Here is a 24,497-nt window from a genome sequence, read left to right on the forward strand (position 1 = left end):
TGTGGAGGCTCCATTGTCTCCGCTCCCTGCTGTCTGTACCTGTGGAGGCTCCATTGTCTCCGCTCCCCGCTGTCTGTACCTGTGAAGGCTCCATTGTCTCAGCTCCCTGCTGCCTGTACCTGTGGAGGCTCCATTGTCTCCGCTCCCCGCTGTCTGTACCTGTGGAGGCTCCATTGTCTCTGCTCCCTGCTGCCTGTACCTGTGGAGGCTTCATTGTCTCCGCCTCCTGCTGTCTGTACCTGTGGAGGCTCCATTGTCTCTGCTTCCCGCTGTCTGTACCTGTGGAGGCTCCATTGTCTCCGCTCCCCGCTGTCTGTACCTGTGGAGGCTCCATTGTCTCCTCCCCCTGCTGTCTGTACCTGTGGAAGGGCCATTGTCTCCGCCCCCTGCTGTCTGTACCTGTGGAGGGGCCATTGTCTCCGCCCCCTGCTGTCTGTACCTGTCGAGGCTACATTGTCTCTGCTCCCCGCTGCCTGTATCTGTCGAGGCTCCATTGTCTCCGCTCCCCGCTGCCTGTATCTGTGGAGGCTCCATTGTCTCCGCCCCCTGCTGTCTGTACCTGTGGAGGCTCCATTGTCTCCGCCCCCTGCTGTCTGTACCTGTGGAGGGGCCATTGTCTCCGCTCCCCGCTGCCTGTACCTGTGGAGGCTCCATTGTCTCCGCTCCCCGCTGTCTGTACCTGTGGAGGCTCCATTGTCTCCGCTCCCCGCTGTTTGTACCTGTGGAGGCTCCATTGTCTCCGCCCCCTGCTGTCTGTACCTGTGGAGGCTCCATTGTCTACGCCCCCTGCTGTCTGTACCTGTGGAGGGGCCATTGTCTCCGCCCCCTGCTGTCTGCACCTGTGGAGGCTCCATTGTCTCCGCCCCCCGGTGTCTGTACCTGTGGAGGCTCCATTGTCTCCGCTCCCCACTGTCTGTACCTGTGGAAGGGCCATTGTCTCCGCCCCCTGCTGTCTGTACCTGTGGAGGGGTCATTGTCTCTGCCTCCTGCTGTCTGTACCTGTGGAGGGGCCATTGTCTCCGCTCCCCGCTGCCTGTACCTGTGGAGGGGCCATTGTCTCCGCTCCCTGCTGTCTGTACCTGTGGAGGCTCCATTGTCTCCGCTCCCCGCTGTCTGTACCTGTGAAAGGGCCATTGTCTCCGCCCCCTGCTGTCTGTACCTGTGGAGGCCCCATTGTCTCCGCCCCCTGGTGTCTGTACCTGTGGAGGCTCCATTGTCTCCGCCCCCTGGTGTCTGTACCTGTGGAGGGGTGATTGTCTCCGCCCCCTGCTGTCTGTACCTGTGGAAGGGCCATTGTCTCCTCCCCCTGCTGTCTGTACCTGTGGAGGGGCCATTGTCTCCGCTCCCCGCTGTCTGTACCTGTGGAGGGGCCATTGTCTCCGCTCCCTGCTGTCTGTACCTGTGGAGGCTCCATTGTCTCCGCTCCCTGCTGTCTGTACCTGTGGAGGGGCCATTGTCTCCGCTCCCTGCTGTCTGTACCTGTGGAGGCTCCATTGTCTCTGCCCCCTGCTGTCTGTACCTGTGAAAGGGCCATTGTCTCCGCCCCCTGCTGTCTGTACCTGTGGAGGGGCCATTGTCTCCGCTCCCCGCTGTCTGTACCTGTGGAGGGGCCATTGTCTCCGCTCCCTGCTGTCTGTACCTGTGAATTAGGAGGTGAAGCTTCCTGATCTATTTCCAGCGTGACACTCAGTTTAATATGATTCTATGGTGCCATCTTCTAATGCACAGGTACGCTCAGCAGCGAAGACAACAGCAGCAATACCTACAGTACGGTATTCCCTTCCCAGACTGTGCACCCTTCACTCCCCACCCAGAGTGGGCACCCTTCATCATCCTCCTCAGACTGGGCACCCTTAACCCTCTACCCCAGACAGAGCACCCTTTACCCTCTTTCCCAGACTGGGCACCCTTCTCCCTCCTCCCCAGACTGGACACCCTTCTCCCTCCTCCCCAGATTAGGCACCCTTCACCCCCCACCCCAGACTAGGCACCCTTTACCCTCTTTCCCAGATTTGGCACCCTTCGCCCTCCTCCCCAGACTGGGCACCCTTCACCCTCCACCCCAGACTGGGCACCCTTCACCCCCCCACCCCAGACTGGGCACCCTTCACTCCCCCACCCCAGACTGGGCACCCTTTACCCCCACCCCACCCCAGACTGGGCACCCTTCAATGACTGGGCACCCTTCAACCTCCACCCCAGAATGGGCACCCTTCACTCCCCCACCCCAGACTGGGCACCCTTCACCCTCCACCCCAGACTGGGCACCCTTCACCCCCCCACCCCAGACTGGGCACCCTTTACTCCCCCACCCCAGACTGGGCACCCTTCACTCCCCCACCCCAGACTGGGCACCCTTCACTCCCCCACCCCAGACTGGGCACCCTTCACTCCCCCACCCCAGACTGGGCACCCTTTACCCCCACCCCACCCCAGACTGGGCACCCTTCAATGACTGGGCACCCTTCAACCTCCACCCCAGAATGGGCACCCTTCACTCCCCCACCCCAGACTGGGCACCCTTCACTCCCCCACCCCAGACTGGGCACCCTTCACCCCCCCCCCTCCACCCCAGACTGGGCACCCTTCACCCCCCCACCCCCACCCTAGACTGGGCACCCTTCACCCCCCGCCCCAGACTGGGCACCCTGATTGTCCTTCCCTTCCCACCCACCTGTATTTTCTTTCTTCTTTCTCCATAGTGCAGTGTACATACAGGACCTGCGGTGACATCATAGTCACATGTCAAGGTCCTTCACCATCTACACAATACCTTTACTGTACTGTCTCCTGGCTGCTCTTTAGTTCTGATTTGAGCAAAATTGCGGTAAAAATGCAGCAATAGCTAAACAGCAGTCAGGAGAGAGTACAGTATGAGAAGTACCTGTGCTGCTCAGCTATACATCCTGCCTGCCTCCCCACACTGACAGAGGGCAGGAGGCTTCCAGGCTGCCTCATCCACTGCCATCCTGATCTCTGTGCTGGTGCCCCCCCCTCGCTACACCCCTGCCTCTGCTCCTCCTGTTTCTTCGGCTCCCCTCGTCACCTTCTGCTCCCCTCTGCTCCTCCTGCTCCCTATTTCCTCTGCTCCCCCCGTTTCCTCTGCTCCTCTAGCTCCCCCCGTTTCCTCTGCTCCTCTAGCTACCCCCGTTTCCTCTGCTCCTCTAGCTACCCCCGTTTCCTCTGCTCCCCTCTGCTCCTCTAGCTCCCCCCCGTTTCCTCTGCTCCTCTAGCTCCCCCCGTTTCCTCTGCTCCTCTAGCTTCCCCCGTTTCCTCTGCTCCCCTCTGCTCCTCTAGCTCCCCCTGTTTCCTCTGCTCCCCTCTGCTCCTCTAGCTCCCCCCGTTTCCTCTGCTCCCCTCTGCTCCTCTAGCTCCCCCCGTTTCCTCTGCTCCTCTAGCTCCCCCCGTTTCCTCTGCTCCTCTAGCTCCCCCATTTCCTCTGCTCCCCTCTGCTCCTCTAGCTCCCCCCGTTTCCTCTGCTCCTCTAGCTCCCCCTGTATCCTCTGCTCCTCTAGCTCCCCCCGTTTCCTCTGCTCCCCTCTGCTCCTCTAGCTCCCCCCGTTTCCTCTGCTCCTCTAGCTCCCCGTTTCCTCTGCTCCTCTAGCTCCCCCTGTTTCCTCTGCTCCTCTAGCTCCCCCCGTTTCCTCTGCTCCTCTAGCTCCCCCCGTTTCCTCTGCTCCTCTAGCTCCCCCTGTTTCCTCTGCTCCCCTTTGCTCCTCTAGCTCCCCCCGTTTCCTCTGCTCCTCTAGCTCCCCCCGTTTCCTCTGCTCCTCTAGCTTCCCCCGTTTCCTCTGCTCCTCTAGCTCCCCCCGTTTCCTCTGCTCCTCTAGCTCCCCCCGTTTCCTCTGCTCCTCTAGCTCCCCCCATTTCCTCTGCTCCTCTAGCTCCCCTCTGCTCCTCTAGCTCCCCCCGTTTCCTCTGCTCCCCTAGCTCCCCCCGTTTCCTCTGCTCCTTTAGCTCCCCCCGTTTCCTCTGCTCCCCTCTGCTCCTCTAGCTCCCCCCGTTTCCTCTGCTCCCCTTTGCTCCTCTAGCTCCCCCCATTTCCTCTGCTCCTCTAGCTCCCCCCGTTTCCTCTGCTCCTCTAGCTCCCCCCGTTTCCTCTGCTCCTCTAGCTCCCCCCGTTTCCTCTGCTCCTTTAGCTCCCCCCGTTTCCTCTGCTCCTCTAGCTCCCCCCATTTCCTCTGCTCCTCTAGCTCCCCCCGTTTCCTCTGCTCCTTTAGCTCCCCCCGTTTCCTCTGCTCCTCTAGCTCCCCCCGTTTCCTCTGCTCCTCTAACTCTCCCCGTTTCCTCTGCTCCTCTAGCTCCCCCCGTTTCCTCTGCTCCCCTCTGCTCCTCTAGCTCCCCTCTGCTCCTCTACCCCCCCCTGTTTCCTCTGCTCCCCTCTGCTCCTCTAGCTCCCCCCGTTTCCTCTGCTCCTTTAGCTCCCCCCGTTCCCTCTGCTCCCCTCTGCTCCTCTAGCTCCCCCCGTTTCCTCTGCTCCTCTAGCTCCCCCCGTTTCCTCTGCTCCCCTTTGCTCCTCTAGCTCCCCCCGTTTCCTCTGCTCCCCACTGCTCCTCTAGCTCCCCCCGTTTCCTCTGCTCCACTAGCTCCCCCTGTTTCCTCTGCTCCCCTCTGCTCCTCCTGCTCCCTATTTCCTCTGCTCCCCCCCGTTCCCTCTGCTCCTCTAGCTCCCCCCGTTCCCTCTGCTCCTCTAGCTCCCCCCGTTTCCTCTGCTCCTCTAGCTCCCCCGTTTCCTCTGCTCCTCTAGCTCCCCCCGTTTCCTCTGCTCCTCTAGCTCCCCCCGTTTCCTCTGCTCCTCTAGCTCCCCCCGTTTCCTCTGCTCCCCTCTGCTCCTCTAGCTCCCCCCGTTTCCTCTGCTCCCCTCTGCTCCTCTAGCTCCCCCCGTTTCCTCTGCTCCTCTAGCTCCCCCTGTTTCCTCTGCTCCTCTAGCTCCCCCCGTTTCCTCTGCTCCCCTTTGCTCCTCTAGCTCCCCCTGTTTCCTGTGCTCCTCTAGCTCCCCCCGTTTCCTCTGCTCCCCTTTGCTCCTCTAGCTCCCCCCGTTTCCTCTGCTCCTCTAGCTCCCCCCATTTCCTCTGCTCCTCTAGCTCCCCCGTTTCCTCTGCTCCCCTTTGCTCCTCTAGCTCCCCCCGTTTCCTCTGCTCCTCTAGCTCCCCCCGTTTCCTCTGCTCCTCTAGCTCCCCCCGTTTCCTCTGCTCCCCTTTGCTCCTCTAGCTCCCCCCGTTTCCTCTGCTCCTCTAGCTCCCCCCGTTTCCTCTGCTCCCCTTTGCTCCTCTAGCTCCCCCTGTATCCTCTGCTCCTCTAGCTCCCCCCGTTTCCTCTGCTCCTCTAGCTCCCCCCGTTTCCTCTGCTCCTCTAGCTCCCCCCGTTTCCTCTGCTCCTCTAGCTCCCCCCGTTTCCTCTGCTCCTCTAGCTCCCCCCGTTTCCTCTGCTCCTCTAGCTCCCCCCGTTTCCTCTGCTCCCCTTTGCTCCTCTAGCTCCCCCCGTTTCCTCTGCTCCTCTAGCTCCCCCCGTTTCCTCTGCTCCCCTTTGCTCCTCCAGCTCCCCCCGTTTCCTCTGCTCCTCCAGCTCCCCCCGTTTCCTCTGCTCCTCTAGCTCCCCCCGTTTCCTCTGCTCCTCTAGCTCCCCCCGTTTCCTCTGCTCCTCTAGCTCCCCCCGTTTCCTCTGCTCCTCTAGCTACCCCTGTTTCCTCTGCTCCCCTCTGCTCCTCCTGCTCCCTATTTCCCCTGCTCCCCCCCGTTCCCTCTGCTCCTCTAGCTCCCCCCGTTTCCTCTGCTCCTCTAGCTCCCTCCGTTTCCTCTGCTCCTCTAGCTCCCTCCGTTTTCTCTGCTCCTCTAGCTCCCCCCGTTTCCTCTGCTCCTCTAGCTCCCCCCGTTTCCTCTGCTCATCTAGATTCCCCCCTTTTCCTCTGCTCATCTAGATCCCCCCGTTTCCTCTGCTCCTCTAGCTCCCCCCGTTTCCTCTGCTCCCCTTTGCTCCTCTAGCTCCCCCCGTTTCCTCTGCTCCCCTCTGCTCCTCTAGCTCCCCCCGTTTCCTCTGCTCCTCTAGCTCCCCCCGTTTCCTCTGCTCCTCTAGCTCCCCCCGTTTCCTCTGCTCCCCTCTGCTCCTCTAGCTCCCCCTGTTTCCTCTGCTCCTCTAGCTCCCCCTGTATCCTCTGCTCCTCTAGCTCCCCCTGTTTCCTCTGCTCCTCTAGCTCCCCCCGTTTCCTCTGCTCCCCTCTGCTCCTCTAGCTCCCCCTGTTTCCTCTGCTCCTCTAGCTCCCCCTGTATCCTCTGCTCCTCTAGCTCCCCCCGTTTCCTCTGCTCCTCTAGCTCCCCCCGTTTCCTCTGCTCCTCTAGCTCCCCCCATTTCCTCTGCTCCTCTAGCTCCCCCCGTTTCCTCTGCTCCCCTCTAGCTCCCCCTGTTCCCTCTGCTCCTCTAGCTCCCCCCGTTTCCTCTGCTCCCCTCTGCTCCTCTAGCTCTCCCCGTTTCCTCTGCTCCTCTAGCTCCCCCCGTTTTCTCTGCTCCTCTAGCTCCCCCCGTTTCCTCTGCTCCTCTAGCTCCCCCCGTTTCCTCTGCTCCTCTAGCTCCCCCCGTTTCCTCTGCTCCCCCGTTTCCTTTGCTCCCCGTTCCCTGTGCTGCAGTGTCATAGTAACTTTCGACTCCCCACAGGTTTGGTGTTGCCTTCAGCTACTATGGCATCAGCTTTCACGTCACTGGATTCAGCCTCAGTCCATATCTCACCCACTTCATCTTTGGTGCCATAGAGATCCCAGCAAAGGTCGGTGTCTACCTCCTACTGGATCGCATTGGGCGCAAGCGATGCCAAGGATGGTCCCTGATTATCACCTCTGCATGTATAGGACTTACATGCCTCATACCTCTAGGTAACCTCATTACTATGGCTCCTTATATGCCTCATACCTCCTTATATACATCACTACTATGGCTCCTTATATACCTCATACCTACTTATATATATCACTACTATTGCTCCTTATATATATCACTACTATGGCTCCTTATATACCTTATACCTCCTTATATACATCACTACTATGGCTCCTTATATGCCTCATACCTCCTATATACATCACTACTATGGCTCCTTATATACCACATACCTCCAGGTAACCTCACTACTATGGCTCCTTATATACCTCATCCCTCCTATATACATCACTACTATGGCTCCTTATATGCCTCATACCTCCTATATACATCACTACTATGGCTCCTTATATACCACATACCTCCAGGTAACCTCACTACTATGGCTCCTTATATACCTCATCCCTCCTATATACATCACTACTATGGCTCCTTATATACCTCATCCCTCCTATATACATCACTACTATGGCTCCTTATATACCTCATACCTCCTTATATACATCACTACTATGGCTCCTTATATACCTCATACCTCCTATATACATCACTACTATGGCTCCTTATATACCTCATACCTCCTTATATATATCACTACTATGGCTCCTTATATACCTCATAAATCCTATATACATCACTACTATGGCTCCTTATATACCTCATACCTCCTAAATACATCACTACTATGGCTCCTTATATACCTCATACCTCCTATATACATCACTACTATGGCTCCTTATATACCTCATACCTCCTATATACATCACTACTATGGCTCCTTATATGCCTCATACCTCCTTATATATATCACTACTATGGCTCCTTATATGCCTCATACCTCCTTATATACATCATTACTATGGCTCCTTATATGCCTCATACCTCCTTATATACATCATTACTATGGCTCCTTATATGCCTCATACCTCCTTATATACATCATTACTATGGCTCCTTATATGCCTCATACCTCCTTATATACATCATTACTATGGCTCCTTATATGCCTCATACCTCCTTATATACATCATTACTATCGCTCCTTATATACCTCATACCTACTTATATAACTCTTGCTCCACTATACCTCATACCTCCTTATATACCTCACTATCACTCCTTATATGCCTTACACTTCCTTATATACCTCACTATCACTCCTTATATGCCTCATACCTCCTTAAGTACTATGGCTCCTTATATACCTCATACCTCCTTATATACATCACTACTATGGCTCCTTATATGCCTCACACCTCCTTATATACCTTACATGGCTTTAGTTGCTATAACCTTGTGTTTTTGGTGTCAGGACATTGGCGTTCCGTGGTGGCCATCCTTGGGAAAGGTTTTTCGGAGGCTTCGTTTACTACCGCGTTCCTTTTCACGGCTGAGCTGTATCCCACCGTCCTCAGGTGTGTTCCCTCCAATATTTTTGTTATTATGAGGCTGCACCATCTGTAGTGTGGCTTCCGCCAAACACCAATGGTGGCCATGTGTGGTGGACCCATGATGGGTGTCAGTCTTGTGTTACAGGGTGCTGTCCTTTTCTACCATACACTTAAGTCCATGTGTCAGTAGGCCCCCACCATGAAAAAAAGGTGGGTTCCTGTGAGTGCAGGAGGCGTATGGACGTTCTTCTAATTCCATACCATCCTTCACGTGTGTGTCACCTTACTGTTCTCATGGTGGAGGAAGCCTAGGAGGTTCAGCTGCACACCTGGTAGCCACGTTCTTCACCTGGGCCGTATTCTGTCCATACCTGTGATGTTGAGGGTTCTGACACCTAAGTTGTAGACACTTCTCCTCCAACATCCACCATAACAGTTGTCCTCTGGCTTCTGCAGACAGACCGGCCTTGGCTTCTGCTCCTTTATGACCAGACTGGGCAGCTCAGTGGCTCCGCTGGTCATTCTGCTGGACGACTTGTGGCCGCTCCTGCCCTCGGTGGTCTTCAGCTCCATGTCCCTGCTCTCTGGAGCTGCCGCTTTCTTCCTAACCGAGACCTGTAACATCCAGCTACGAGAAACCATCCAGGAGGTGGAGCGGCATCGGTAATGTATCTGAGGGAACTACTCTTCCTAAAAGCTGAGGGACAACAGACCCCATGAGACACTCAAGAGTATATAGATGGGATAGGCCCCACCCCTCTCTGTATCTCCCCCTAAGTACTGTATAATCTCAATGTAGAATGCTGCACCCTGATCCTGACACCACGTGCAGCCTGTAGGTAGGGATAGGCAGGCAATGTGTGTGTTAGGTAGGGATAGACAGGCAGTGTGGCAGGTAGGGATAGGCAGGCAGTGTGGCAGGTAGGGATAGGCAGGCAGTGTGGTAGGTAGGGATAGGCAGGCAGTGTGGTAGGTAGGGATAGGCAGGCAGTGTGGTAGGTAGGGATAGGCAGGCAGTGTGTCCGTGTTAGGTAAGCATAGATAGGCAGTGTTAAGTAGGGATAGGAAGGCAGTGTTAGGTATTGATAGGCAAGCAGTGTGGCAGTGTTAGGTAGGGATAGGCAGGTGATATGTCAGGGTTAGGTTAGTATGGGTACGCAGTGTCAGTTCAGCTGAACCAGAGGCTGACCAACAGCAGTTCCTGTGTCCTCACTTTATGGCTGCTTGTGGTGCCAATAATTTCCTGTTTCTCTGCAGAGATCTCGTTTTCCTGCGGGTGGCAGGAGGCAACATCTCTACTTATGGGAATGGCCAAGCCCCCCAGAGACAAGACCCTGCTGAGGATTCAATGCAGGAAGCCCTCCCCCAAGACTCTGCCCCAGGAGCCGAAGAGTCAGCGCAGGAAGCCCTCCCACAATACTCTGCCCCAGGAGCCGAGGAGTCAGCGCAGGAAGCCCTCCCACAATACTCTGCCCCAGGAGCCGAGGAGTCAGCGCAGGAAGCCCTCCCACAATACTCTGGCCCAGGAGCTGAGGAATCAGTGCAGGAAGCCCTCCCCCAAGACTGTGCCCCAGGAGCCGAGGAGTTAGCGCAGGAAGCCCTCCCCCAAGACTGTGCCCCAGGAGCCGAAGAGTCAGCGCAGGAAGCCCTCCCCCAAGACTCTCCCCCGGGAGCCGAGGAGTCAGCGCAGGAAGCCCTCCCCCAAGACTCTGCCCCAGGAGCCAAGGAGTCAGCGCAGGAAGCCCTCCCCCAAGACTCTGCCCCAGGAGCCGAGGAGTCAGCGCAGGAAGCCCTCCCCCAAGACTCTGCCCCAGGAGCCGAGGAGTCAGCGCAGGAAGCCCTCCCCCAAGACTCTGCCCCAGGAGCCGAGGAGTCAGCGCAGGAAGCCCTCCCCCAAGACTCTGCCCCAGGAGCCGAGGAGTCAGCGCAGGAAGCCCTCCCCCAAGACTCTGCCCCAGGAGCCGAGGAGTCAGCGCAGGAAGCCCTCCCCCAAGACTCTGCCCCAGGAGCCGAGGAGTCAGCACAGGAAGCCCTCCCCCAGTGACTGATCTCAGTAGTATGCCACAAATGTCATAACACAATAAACCGTCTGACACTTACAGTCTATTGTCTTTACTCGCCAACAATTAGTGTTAAGGGAACTTGCTGTAACGTTGGGGTCAGTAACATTCATCCCAACCCAAATGCTGGAGAAGCTGGATGCAGTCCTAGGGAGTCCAGCTGGATACAGCTTAGGAAGTTCCCCCAGCCACTGCCCCCTGGGATCTTTGGATGCATGTTACATTGCTGCCTGTGAGACCTCTATGCTCCCCTTTATTCTGCTGGAGCCCCCTTACTCACATGAGATTGGGGATCCCTGCACCACAATGATGTCCGCAGTGACCCCCTCATGCCCTCTCTATCTGGTTGTGACCCCTTATGCCCCTCTCTCTGATTGTGACTCCTTATGCCCCTTCTCTCTCTGATTTTGACCCCTTATACCCCCCTCTGGTTGTGACCCCTTATGCCCCCTCGCTTTCTCTGGTTGTGACCCCTTATGCCCCTTCTCTCTCTGGTTGTGACCCCTTATGCCGCCCTCTCTGGTTGTGACCCCTTATGCCCCTCTCTTTGGTTGTGACCCCTTATGCTCCCTCGTTTTCTCTGGTTGTGACCCCTTATGCCCCCCCCCCCTTCTTTTTGGCTGTGACTGTGGTGACCGGCCATGCTGGCGTCTCCGGGTCAGCAGTGGTGTGGTAGCTGAGTGGGTCTAGGGTCACTTGGGCACTTGTCATGGTAGCCTGGAGTGGTGTCGGACCCACCCCGGACAGTTGGCACAGCAGCACCACAGTACGGAGGAGGTAACCCAAGTGTACAGGTGTGTGTAGGTGCAGGTGTGCAAGGAGGAAGCCAGAGTCTAGTGCGTTGGCAAAAGTAGGACAGTTTACTGGAGGTAACCGTAGTGCAATACGAGAAAACGAGTAGCTGGATACAGTCCAGTGCAATACAATTGGTACAGCTGGTAATAACTTAGGTGCTCACAGAGCAGGTGCTTGAAGTAGTGAGTGCTTACAGTAGAGAGAGAGGAGTTGCCAGAGGGGCCCTGCCCTATGTACTTGTACTCACATATGACTTGATGTCCCTGACCACCTTATGCTCCCTAGTTGCGGGCAACCCGTCCTAGGTGTGTAGTATGAACATTTGTTATCTGGGTGAAGCAGACTCCCGGGGTTTCCTTTTTGTCCTGCACTGCACAGTGGGATACGTAGACGAACCGTAGCTTTGTCCCACTGGGGTCAATTCCTATAGCTTCAGGTAGATGCCCTGCATATTTTAGAGAGGTTCCTGGCGGGGGCAAGGTGTTCCCTCTTTGGCTTCTCTCCCCTGATGGTAGCTTAGCACTACATTGTAGTCTGAAGTCTCTCTAGAAGAACACTGTAGCTGAGCTGGTTCTCACACATCCACTCGCTCTGGGAACTAGAGCAGAACTCCCTGCTTCCTCCCACCAAGAACTAACTAACTCCTACAGGGCAGGGCCGTCTTAACAAAACTATGGGCCCCTGGGCAAAGCTATGAACTGGGCCCCCCGACCCAAGATCAAATCCCCGCATCCCCCTCCCCCCTAACCTTGTGCTGTGCAGCCCCATGTGGGTGTATATTGTACTGTATGGGTCTGTATGGGTGTATATTGTACTGTATGGGTGTATATTGTACTGTATGGCTCCGTATGGGTGTATATTGTACTGTATGGGTGTATATTGTACTGTACGGTTCTGTATGGGTGTATATTGTACTGTATGGGTGTATATTGTACTGTATGGGTCTGTATGGGTGTATATTGTACTGCATGGGTGTATATTGTACTGTATGGGTCTGTATGGGTGTATATTGTACTGTATGGGTGTATATTGTACTGTATGGGTCTGTATGGGTGTATATTGTACTGTTTGGCTCCGTATGGGTGTATATTGTACTGTATGGTTCTGTATAGGTGTATATTCTACTTATGGGTGTTTATGGTACTGTATGGCTCTGTATGGGTGTATATTGTACTGTATGGCTCTGTATGGGTGTATATGGTACTGTATGGGTGTATATTGTACTGTATGGCTCTGTATGGGTGTATATTGTACTATATGGCTCTGTATGGGTATATATTGTACTGTACGGTTCTGTATGGGTGTATATTGTACTGTATGGGTGTATATTGTACTGTGTGGGTCTGTATGGGTGTATATTGTACTGTATGGTTCTGTATGGGTGTATATTGTACTGTATGGGTGTATATTGTACTGTATGGCTCCGTATGGGTGTATATTGTACTGTATGGTTCTGTATAGGTGTATATTCTACTTATGGGTGTTTATGGTACTGTATGGCTCTGTATGGGTGTATATTGTACTGTATGGGTGTATATTGTACTGTATGGGTGTATATTGTACTGTATGGGTGTATATTGTACTGTATGGTTCTGTATGGGTGTATATTGTACTGTATGGCTCTGTATGGGTGTGTATTGTACTGTATGGTTCTGTATGGGTGTGTATTGTACTGTATGGTTCTGTATGGGTGTATATTGTACTGTATGGCTCTGTATGGGTGTATATGGTACTGTATGGCTCTGTATGGGTGTATATTGTACTATATGGCTCTGTATGGGTATATATTGTACTGTATGGCTCTGTATGGGTGTATATTGTACTGTACGGTTCTGTATGGGTGTATATTGTACTGTATGGGTGTATATTGTTCTGTATGGGTGTATATTGTACTGTATGGTTCTGTATGGGTGTATATTGTACTGTACGGTGCTGTATGGGTGTATATTGTACTGTATGGGTGTATATTGTACTGTGTGGGTCTGTATGGGTGTATATTGTACTGTATGGTTCTGTATGGGTGTATATTATACTGTACGGTTCTGTATGGGTGTATATTGTACTGTATGGTTCTGTATGGGTGTATATTGTACTGTATGGTTCTGTATAGGTTTATATGGTACTGTATGGGTCTGTATGGGTGTATACTGTACTGTACGGTTCTGTATGGGTGTATATTGCACTGTATTGTTCTGTATGGGTGTATATTGCACTGTATTGTTCTGTATGGGTGTATATTGTACTGTATTGTTCTGTATGGGTGTATATTGTAATGTATGGGTCTGTATGGGTGTATATTGTACTGTATGGTTCTGTATGGGTGTATATTGTACTGTACGGTTCTGTATGGGTGTATATTGTACTGTATGGTTCTGTATGGGTGTATATTGTACTATATGGCTCTGTATGGGTATATATTGTACTGTATGGCTCTGTATGGGTGTATATTGTACTGTACGGTTCTGTATGGGTGTATATTGTACTGTATGGGTGTATATTGTTCTGTATGGGTGTATATTGTACTGTATGGTTCTGTATGGGTGTATATTGTACTGTACAGTTCTGTATGGGTGTATATTGTACTGTATGGGTGTATATTGTACTGTGTGGGTCTGTATGGGTGTATATTGTACTGTATGGTTCTGTATGGGTGTATATTGTACTGTACGGTTCTGTATGGGTGTATATTGTACTGTATGGTTCTGTATGGGTGTATATTGTACTGTATGGTTCTGTATGGGTTTATATGGTACTGTATGGGTCTGTATGGGTGTATACTGTACTGTACGGTTCTGTATGGGTGTATATTGCACTGTATTGTTCTGTATGGGTGTATATTGTACTGTACGGTTCTGTATGGGTGTATATTGTACTGTATGGTTCTGTATGGCTTTATATGGTACTGTATGGGTGTATACTGTACTGTACGGTTCTGTATGGGTGTATATTGTACTATATGGTTCTGTATGGGTGTATATTGTACTGTATGGGTGTATATTGTTCTGTATGGGTGTATATTGTACTGTATGGTTCTGTATGGGTGTATATTGTACTGTATGGGTGTATATTGTACTGTATGGGTGTATATTGTACTGCATGGGTCTGTATGGTGTATATTGTACTGTATGGGTCTGTATGGGTGTATATTGTACTGTATGGTTCTGTATGGGTGTATATTGTACTGTATGGGTGTATATTGTACTGTATGGGTGTATATTGTACTGTATGGCTCTGTATGGGTGTATATTGTACTGTATGGTTCTGTATGGATGTATATTGTACTGTATGGGTGTATATTGTACTGTATGGCTCTGTATGGGTGTATATTGTACTGTATGGTTCTGTATGGGTGTATATTGTACTGTATGGATGTATATTGTACTGTATGGGTGTATATTGTACTGTATGGCTCTGTATGGGTGTATATTGTACTGTATGGTTCTGTATGGGTGTATATTGTACTGTATGGGTGTATATTGTACTGTATGGCTCTGTATGGGTGTATATTGTACTGTATGGTTCTGTATGGATGTATATTGTACTGTATGGGTGTATATTGTACTGTATGGCTCTGTATGGGTGTATATTGTACTGTATGGTTCTGTATGGGTGTATATTGTACTGTATGGGTGTATATTGTACTGTAAGGGTCTGTATGGGTGTATATTGTACTGTATGGGTGTATATGGTACTGTATGGCTCTGTATGAGTGTATATTGTACTGTATGGGTCTGTATGGGTGTATATTATATTATATTGTACTGTATGGGTGTATATTGTACTGTATGGGTGTATATTGTACTGTATGGTTCAGTATGGGTGTATATTGTACTGTATGGGTGTATATTGTACTGTGTGGGTCTGTATGGGTGTATATTGTACTGTATGGGTGTATATTGTACTGTATGGTTCTGTATGGGTGTATATTGTACTGTACGGTTCTGTATGGGTGTATATTGCACTGTATGGCTCTGTATGGGTGTATATTGTACTGTATGGGTGTATATTGTACTGTATGGTTCTGTATGGGTGTATATTGTACTGTACGGTTCTGTATGGGTGTATATTGCACTGTATGGTTCTGTATGGGTGTATATTGTACTGTATGGTTCTGTATGGGTGTATATTGTTCTGTATGGGTGTATATTGTTCTGTATGGTTCTGTATGGGTGTATATTGTACTGTATGGGTGTATATTGTACTGTATGGGTGTATATTGTACTGTATAGTACTATATGGGTGTATATTGGTGTATATTGTACTGTATGGGTGTATATTGCTCTGTATGGGTGTATATTGTACTGTACGGTTCTGTATGGGTTTGTATGGTACTGTATGGGTGTATATTGTACTGTATGGTTCTGTATGGGTGTATATTGTACTGTATGAGTGTATATTGTACTGTATGGGTCTGTATGGGTGTATATTGTACTGTATGGTTCTGTATGGGTGTATATTGTACTGTATGGGTCTGTATGGGTGTGTATTGTACTGTATGGTTCTGTATGGGTGTATATTGTACTGTATGGGTGTATATTGTACTGTATGGTTCTGTATGGGTGTATATTGTACTGTATGAGTGTATATTGTACTGTATGGTTCTGTATGGGTGTATATGGTACTGTATGGTTCTGTATGGGTGTATATGGTACTGTATGGTTCTGTATGGGTGTATATTGTACTGTATGAGTGTATATTGTACTGTATGGTTCTGTATGGGTGTATATTGCACTGTATGGTTCTGTATGGGTGTATATTGTACTGTATGAGTGTATATTGTACTGTATGGTTCTGTATGGGTGTATATTGTACTGTATGGTTCTGTATGGGTGTATATTGTACTATATGGTTCTGTATGGGTGTATATTGTACTATATGGGTGTATATTGTACTGTATGAGTGTATATTGTACTGTATGGGTCTGTATGGGTGTATATTGTACTGTACGGTTCTGTATGGGTGTATATTGTACTGTATGGGTGTATATTGTACTGTATGGGTCTGTATGGTGTATATTGTACTGTATGGGTGTATATTGTACTGTATGGGTGTATATTGTACTGTATGGTTCTGTATGGGTGTATATTGTACTATATGGTTCTGTATGGGTATATATTGTACTGTATGGGTCTGTATGGGTGTATATTGTACTGTATGGGTGTATATGGTACTCTACGGGTCTGTATGGGTGTATATTGTACTGTATGGCTGTATATTGTACTGTATGGGTCTGTATGGGTGTATATTGTACTGTATGGGTCTGTATGGGTGTATATGGTACTGTATGGTTCTGTATGGGTGTATATTGTACTGTATGGGTGTATATTGTACTGTATGGGTCTGTATGGGTGTGTATTGTACTGTATGGGTGTATATTGTACTGTATGGGTCTGTGTGGGTGTATATTGTACTGTATGGGTCTGTATGGGTGTGTATTGTACTGTATGGGTCTGTATGGGTGTATATTGTTCTGTATGGGTGTATATTGTACTGTATGGGTCTGTATGGGTGTATATTGTTCTGTATGGGTGTATATTGTACTGTATGGGTCTGTATGGGTGTATATTGTTCTGTATGGGTGTATATTGTACTATATGGTTCTGTATGGGTGTATATTGTACTGTATGGTTCTGTATGGGTGTATATTGTACTGTATGGGTGTATATGGTACTGTATGGTTCTGTATGGGTGTATATTGTACTGTATGGGTGTATATTGTACTGTATGGGTGTATATTGTACTGTATGGCTCTGTATGGGTGTATATTGTACTGTATGGGTGTATATTGTACTGTGTGGGTCTGTATGGATGTATATTGTACTGTATGGTTCTGTATGGGTGTATATTGTACTGTATGGTTCTGTATGGGTGTATATTGTACTGTATGGGTGTATATTGTACTGTATGGTTCTGTATGGGTGTATATTGTACTGTATGGTTCTGTATGGGTGTATATTGTACTGTATGGGTGTATATTGTACTGTACGGGTCTGTATGGGTGTATATTGTACTGTATGGGTCTGTATGGGTGTATATTGTACTGTATAGTTCTGTATGGGTGTATATTGTACTGTATGGTTCTGTATGGGTGTATATTGTACTGTATAGTTCTGTATGGGTGTATATTGTACTGTATGGCTCTGTCTGGGTGTATATTGTACTGTATGGGTGTATATTGTACTGTGCGGGTCTGTATGGGTGTATATGGTACTGTATGGGTCTGTATGGGTGTATATTGTACTGTACGGGTCTGTATGGGTGTATATTGTACTGTACGGGTCTATATGGGTGTATATGGTACTGTACGGGTCTGTATGGGTGTATATTGTACTGTATGGGTGTATATTGTACTGTATGGTTCTGTATGGGTGTGTATTGTACTGTATGGTTCTGTATGGGTGTGTATTGTACTGTATGGTTCTGTATGGGTGTATATTGTACTGTATGGTTCTGTATGGGTGTATATTGTACTGTATGGGTGTATATTGTACTGTATGGTTCTGTATGGGTGTGTATTGTACTGTATGGGTGTATATTGTACTGTATGGGTGTGTATGGGTGTATATTGTACTGTATGGTACTGTATGGGTGTATATTGTACTGTATGGCTCTGTATGGGTGTGTATTGTACTGTATGGTTCTGTATGGGTGTGTATTGTACTGTATGGTTCTGTATGGTTCTGTATGGGTGTATATTGTACTGTAAGGGTCTGTATGGATGTATATTGTACTGTATGGGTGTATATTGTACTGTATGGCTCTGTATGGGTGTATATTGTACTGTATAGTTCTGTATGGGTGTATATTGTACTGTATGGTTCTGTATGGGTGTATATTGTACTATATGGTTCTGTATGGGTGTATATTGTACTGTATGGGTGTATATGGTACTGTATGGGTCTGTATGGGTGTATATTGTACTGTATGGTTCTGTATGGGTGTATATTGTGCTGTATGGTTCTGTATGGGTGTATATTGTACTGTATGGGTGTATATTGTACTGTATGGTTCTGTATGGGTGTATATTGTACTGTATGGGTGTATATTGTACTGTATGGTTCTGTATGGGTGTATATTTTACTGTATGGGTCTGTATGGGTGTATATGGTACTGTATGGTTCTGTATGGGTGTATATTGTACTGTAAGGGTCTGTATGGGTGTATATTGTACTGTATGGGTGTATATTGTACTGTATGGCTCTGTATGGGTGTATATTGTACTGTATGGTTCTGTATGGGTGTATATTGTACTGTATGGGTGTATATTGTACTGTGTGGGTCTGTATAGGTGTATATTGTACTGTATGGTTCTGTATGGGTGTATATTGTACTGTATGGGTGTATATGGTACTGTACGGTTCTGTATGGGTGTATATTGCACTGTATGGCTCTGTATGGGTGTATATTGTACTGTATGGGTGTATATTGTACTGTATGGTTCTGTATGGGTGTATATTGTACTGTACGGTTCTGTCTGGGTGTATATTGTACTGTATGGGTGTATATTGTACTGTATGGTTCTGTATGGGTGTATATTGTACTGTATGGGTGTATATTGTAATGTATGGTTCTGTATGGGTGTATATTGTACTGTGCGGGTCTGTATGGGTGTATATGGTACTGTATGGGTCTGTATGGGTGTATATTGTACTGTACGGGTCTGTATGGGTGTATATTGTACTGTACGGGTCTATATGGGTGTATATGGTACTGTACGGGTCTGTATGGGTGTATATTGTACTGTATGGGTGTATATTGTACTGTATGGTTCTGTATGGGTGTGTATTGTACTGTATGGTTCTGTATGGGTGTGTATTGTACTGTATGGTTCTGTATGGGTGTATATTGTACTGTATGGTTCTGTATGGGTGTATATTGTACTGTATGGTTCTGTATGGGTGTGTATTGTACTGTATGGGTGTATATTGTACTGTATGGGTGTGTATGGGTGTATATTGTACTGTATGGTACTGTATGGGTGTATATTGTACTGTATGGCTCTGTATGGGTGTGTATTGTACTGTATGGTTCTGTATGGGTGTGTATTGTACTGTATGGTTCTGTATGGTTCTGTATGGGTGTATATTGTACTGTAAGGGTCTGTATGGATGTATATTGTACTGTATGGGTGTATATTGTACTGTAAGGGTCTGTATGGGTGTATATTGTACTGTAAGGGTCTGTATGGGTGTGTATTGTTCTGTAAGTGTTTATCTGGAGCAGTTTTACAGCATGTGCAGGGTTTTTTTTTTCATTCTTCTCCTTCAATGCTCAGGAGCAGGGAAAAAAACACAAATGGGAACCAAGCCTAACGTGTAAAGATAGATATATATATAATCTTTACACGTTAGGCTTGTGTCTGTGTGTGTGTGTCTGTATGTGTGTCTGTGTGTGTGTGTGTCTGTGTGTGTGTGTCTGTGTGTGTATGTGTGTGTGTGTCTTTCTGTGTCTGTGTGTTTTCTTCTCCCAGCCCAGCTCTGCAGACTCCCCCCTCCTCTCTGTCCCGACCTCCCTGCTATCTACAGCCCCAGGTACCTGACATATACAGCAGGGAGCCCAGGACAGCAGGGGGATGGTCAGGAAGCCCTGTAGCTGGAGGTTAGCAGCCTGTAGCCTCCTGCTCTCCACACTGCTGATCTCCTGCAGCTGCTGTGAGGCCCCACACATAACCATCCCAAGGCCTGCTGGGGGAAGACGTCCCGGGCCAGGAGGAACATGGGACCAGTACACAAGGGGCGGGGCTTAACAGAGGGGGAGGAGCTTCAGCCGCCCACATCACAGGCCGGCCCTGCAGCTTATTTATTTGAGGAGAGGAGAGCGCTGGGGCAGTGCGGCCTGTAATGTACTGAGGAGAGGAGAGCGCTGGGGCAGTGCGGCCCTGTAATGTACTGGGGAGAGGAGAGCGCTGGGGCAGTGCGGCCTGTAATGTACTGGGGAGAGGAGAGCGCTGGGGCAGTGCGGCCTGTAATGTACTGAGGAGAGGGGGGCAGTGCGGCCTGTAATGTACTGAGGAGAGGAGAGCGCTGGGGCAGTGCGGCCCTGTAATGTACTGAGGAGAGGAGAGCGCTGGGGCAGTGCGGCCTGTAATGTACTGAGGAGAGGAGAGCGCTGGGGCAGTGCGGCCTGTAATGTACTGAGGAGAGGAGAGCGCTGGGGCAGTGCTGCCTGTAATGTACTGAGGAGAGGAGAGCGCTGGGGCAGTGCGGCCTGTAATGTACTGAGGAGAGGAGAGCGCTGGGGCAGTGCGGCCCTGTAATGTACTGAGGAGAGGAGAGCGCTGGGGCAGTGCGGCCCTGTAATGTACTGAGGAGAGGAGAGCGCTGGGGCAGTGCGGCCTGTAATGTACTGAGGAGAGGAGAGCGCTGGGGCAGCCCTGTAATGTACTGAGGAGAGGAGAGCGCTGGGGCAGTGCGGCCTGTAATGTACTGGGGAGAGGAGAGCGCTGGGGCAGTGCGGCCTGTAATGTACTGAGGAGAGGAGAGCGCTGGGGCAGTGCGGCCTGTAATGTACTGGGGAGAGGAGAGCGCTGGGGCAGTGCGGCCTGTAATGTACTGAGGAGAGGAGAGCGCTGGGGCAGTGCGGCCTGTAATGTACTGAGGAGAGGAGAGCGCTGGGGCAGTGCGGCCCTGTAATGTACTGGGGAGAGGAGAGCGCTGGGGCAGTGCGGCCCTGTAATGTACTGAGGAGAGGAGAGCGCTGGGGCAGTGCGGCCCTGTAATGTACTGAGGAGAGGAGAGCGCTGGGGCAGTGCGGCCTGTAATGTACTGGGGAGAGGAGAGCGCTGGGGCAGTGCGGCCTGTAATGTACTGAGGAGAGGAGAGTGCTGGGGCAGTGCGGCCTGTAATGTACTGGGGAGAGGAGAGCGCTGGGGCAGTGCGGCCTGTAATGTACTGGGGAGAGGAGAGCGCTGGGGCAGTGCGGCCTGTAATGTACTGAGGAGAGGAGAGTGCTGGGGCAGTGCGGCCTGTAATGTACTGGGGAGGGAGAGCACTGGGGCAGTGCGGCCTGTAATGTACTGAGGAGAGAGAGCGCTGGGGCAGTGCGGCCTGTAATGTACTGGGGAGAGGAGAGCGCTGGGGCAGTGCGGCCTGTAATGTACTGGGGAGAGGAGAGCGCTGGGGCAGTGCGGCCTGTAATGTACTGAGGAGAGGAGAGCGCTGGGGCAGTGCGGCCTGTAATGTACTGAGGAGAGGAGAGGAGAGCGCTGGGGCAGTGCGGCCTGTAATGTACTGAGGAGAGGAGAGCGCTGGGGCAGTGCGGCCTGTAATGTACTGGGGAGAGGAGAGCGCTGGGGCAGTGCGGCCTGTAATGTACTGAGGAGAGGAGAGCGCTGGGGCAGTGCGGCCTGTAATGTACTGAGGAGAGCGCTGGGGCAGTGCGGCCCTGTAATGTACTGAGGAGAGGAGAGCGCTGGGGCAGTGCGGCCTGTAATGTACTGGGGAGAGGAGAGCGCTGGGGCAGTGCTGCCCTGTAATGTACTGAGGAGAGGAGAGCGCTGGGGCAGTGCGGCCCTGTAATGTACTGAGGAGAGGAGAGCGCTGGGGCAGTGCGGCCTGTAATGTACTGAGGAGAGGAGAGCGCTGGGGCAGTGCGGCCTGTAATGTACGGGGGAGAGGAGAGCGCTGGGGCAGTGCGGCCTGTAATGTACTGAGGAGAGGAGAGCGCTGGGGCAGTGCGGCCCTGTAATGTACTGGGGAGAGGAGAGCGCTGGGGCAGTGCGGCCTGTAATGTACTGGGGAGAGGAGAGCGCTGGGGCAGTGCGGCCTGTAATGTACTGGGGAGAGGAGAGCGCTGGGGCAGTGCGGCCTGTAATGTACTGAGGAGAGGAGAGCGCTGGGGCAGTGCAGCCTGTATGTACTGGGGAGAGGAGAGCGCTGGGGCAGTGCGGCCCTGTAATGTACTGAGGAGAGGAGAGCGCTGGGGCAGTGCGGCCCTGTAATGTACTGAGGAGAGGAGAGCGCTGGGGCAGTGCGGCCTGTAATGTACTGAGGAGAGGAGAGCGCTGGGGCAGTGCGGCCTGTAATGTACTGAGGAGAGGAGAGCGCTGGGGCAGTGCGGCCCTGTAATGTACTGGGGAGAGGAGAGCGCTGGGGCAGTGCGGCCCTGTAATGTTCTGAGGAGAGGAGAGCGCTGGGGCAGTGCGGCCCTGTAATGTACTGAGGAGAGGAGAGCGCTGGGGCAGTGCGGCCTGTAATGTACTGGGGAGAGGAGAGCGCTGGGGCAGTGCGGCCTGTAATGTACTGGGGAGAGGAGAGCGCTGGGGCAGTGCGGCCTGTAATGTACTGAGGAGAGGAGAGCGCTGGGGCAGTGCGGCCCTGTAATGTACTGGGGAGAGGAGAGCGCTGGGGCAGTGCGGCCCTGTAATGTACTGAGGAGAGGAGAGCGCTGGGCAGTGCGGCCCTGTAATGTACTGAGGAGAGGAGAGCGCTGGGGCAGTGCGGCCTGTAATGTACTGAGGAGAGGAGAGCGTTGGGGCAGTGCGGCCTGTAATGTACTGAGGAGAGGAGAGCGCTGGGGCAGTGCGGCCTGTAATGTACTGAGGAGAGGAGAGCGCTGGGCAGTGCGGCCTGTAATGTACTGAGGAGAGGAGAGCGCTGGGGCAGTGCGGCCCTGTAATGTACTGAGGAGAGGAGAGCGCTGGGGCAGTGCGGCCTGTAATGTACTGAGGAGAGGAGAGCGCTGGGGCAGTGCGGCCTGTAATGTACTGAGGAGAGGAGAGCGCTGGGGCAGTGCTGCCTGTAATGTACTGAGGAGAGGAGAGCGCTGGGGCAGTGCGGCCTGTAATGTACTGGGGAGAGGAGAGCGCTGGGGCAGTGCGGCCCTGTAATGTACTGAGGAGAGGAGAGCGCTGGGGCAGTGCGGCCTGTAATGTACTGAGGAGAGGAGAGCGCTGGGGCAGTGCGGCCGGTAATGTACTGGGGAGAGGAGAGCGCTGGGGCAGTGCGGCCCTGTAATGTACTGGAGGAGAGGAGAGCGCTGGGGCAGTGCGGCCCTGTAATGTACTGAGGAGAGGAGAGCGCTGGGGCAATGCGGCCTGTAATGTACTGAGGAGAGGAGAGCGCTGGGGCAGTGCGGCCCTGTAATGTACTGAGGAGAGGAGAGCGCTGGGGCAGTGCGGCCTGTAATGTACTGAGGAGAGGAGAGCGCTGGGGCAGTGCGGCCTGTAATGTACTGAGGAGAGGAGAGCGCTGGGGCAGTGCGGCCTGTAATGTACTGAGGAGAGGAGAGCGCTGGGGCAATGCGGCCTGTAATGTACTGAGGAGAGGAGAGCGCTGGGGCAGTGCGGCCTGTAATGTATTGGGGAGAGGAGAGCGCTGGGGCAGTGCGGCCTGTAATGTACTGAGGAGAGTAGAGCGCTGGGGCAGTGCGGCCCTGTAATGTACTGAGGAGAGGAGAGCGCTGGGGCAGTGCGGCCTGTAATGTACTGAGGAGAGGAGAGCGCTGGGGCAGTGCGGCCTGTAATGTACTGAGGAGAGGAGAGCGCTGGGGCAGTGCGGCCTGTAATGTACTGAGGAGAGGAGAGTGCTGGGGCAGTGCGGCCCTGTAATGTACTGGGGAGAGGAGAGCGCTGGGGCAGTGCGGCCCTGTAATGTACTGGGGAGAGGAGAGCGCTGGGGCAGTGCGGCCCTGTAATGTACTGGGGAGAGGAGAGCGCTGGGGCAGTGCGGCCTGTAATGTACTGAGGAGAGGAGAGCGCTGGGGCAGTGCGGCCCTGTAATGTACTGAGGAGAGGAGAGCGCTGGGGCAGTGCGGCCCAGTAATGTACTGAGGAGAGGAGAGCGCTGGGGCAGTGCGGCCCTGTAATGTACTGAGGAGAGGAGAGCGCTGGGGCAGTGCGGCCCTGTAATGTACTGAGGAGAGTGCTGGGGCAGTGCGGCCTGTAATGTACTGAGGAGAGGAGAGCGCTGGGGCAGTGCGGCCTGTAATGTACTGGGGAGAGGAGAGCGCTGGGGCAGTGCGGCCTGTAATGTACTGAGGAGAGGAGAGCACTGGGGCAGTGCGGCCTGTAATGTACTGAGGAGAGGAGAGCGCTGGGGCAGTGCGGCCTGTAATGTACTGGGGAGAGGAGAGCGCTGGGGCAGTGCGGCCTGTAATGTACTGAGGAGAGGAGAGCGCTGGGGCAGTGCGGCCCTGTAATGTACTGAGGAGAGGAGAGCGCTGGGGCAGTGCGGCCTGTAATGTACTGAGGAGAGGAGAGCGCTGGGGCAGTGCGGCCTGTAATGTACTGAGGAGAGGAGAGCGCTGGGGCAGTGCGGCCTGTAATGTATTGGGGAGAGGAGAGCGCTGGGGCAGTGCGGCCCTGTAATGTACTGAGGAGAGGAGAGCGCTGGGGCAGTGCGGCCCTGTAATGTACTGAGGAGAGGAGAGCGCTGGGGCAGTGCGG

At 52.0% G+C, this 24,497-nt stretch overlaps 1 protein-coding gene across 1 annotated transcript in view; it reads left to right on the forward strand.

The window, feature by feature from the left end:
• The window catches only part of LOC138774495 (solute carrier family 22 member 7-like), a 66,412-nt gene extending 56,110 nt beyond the window's left edge, over positions 1-10,302 (forward strand). The window contains exons 7-10 of the mRNA XM_069955416.1: positions 6,649-6,863; positions 8,180-8,282; positions 8,715-8,921; positions 9,516-10,302. Of these exons, the coding sequence (XP_069811517.1) occupies positions 6,649-6,863; positions 8,180-8,282; positions 8,715-8,921; positions 9,516-10,302 (1,312 nt within the window). The remainder of the gene's footprint in view (positions 1-6,648; positions 6,864-8,179; positions 8,283-8,714; positions 8,922-9,515) is intronic.
• Positions 10,303-24,497: the final 14,195 nt, after the last annotated feature.

Source organism: Dendropsophus ebraccatus, chromosome 15 (genome assembly GCF_027789765.1).
Source record: "Dendropsophus ebraccatus isolate aDenEbr1 chromosome 15, aDenEbr1.pat, whole genome shotgun sequence".
In the NCBI taxonomy this organism is placed as follows: Eukaryota; Metazoa; Chordata; class Amphibia; order Anura; family Hylidae; genus Dendropsophus; species Dendropsophus ebraccatus.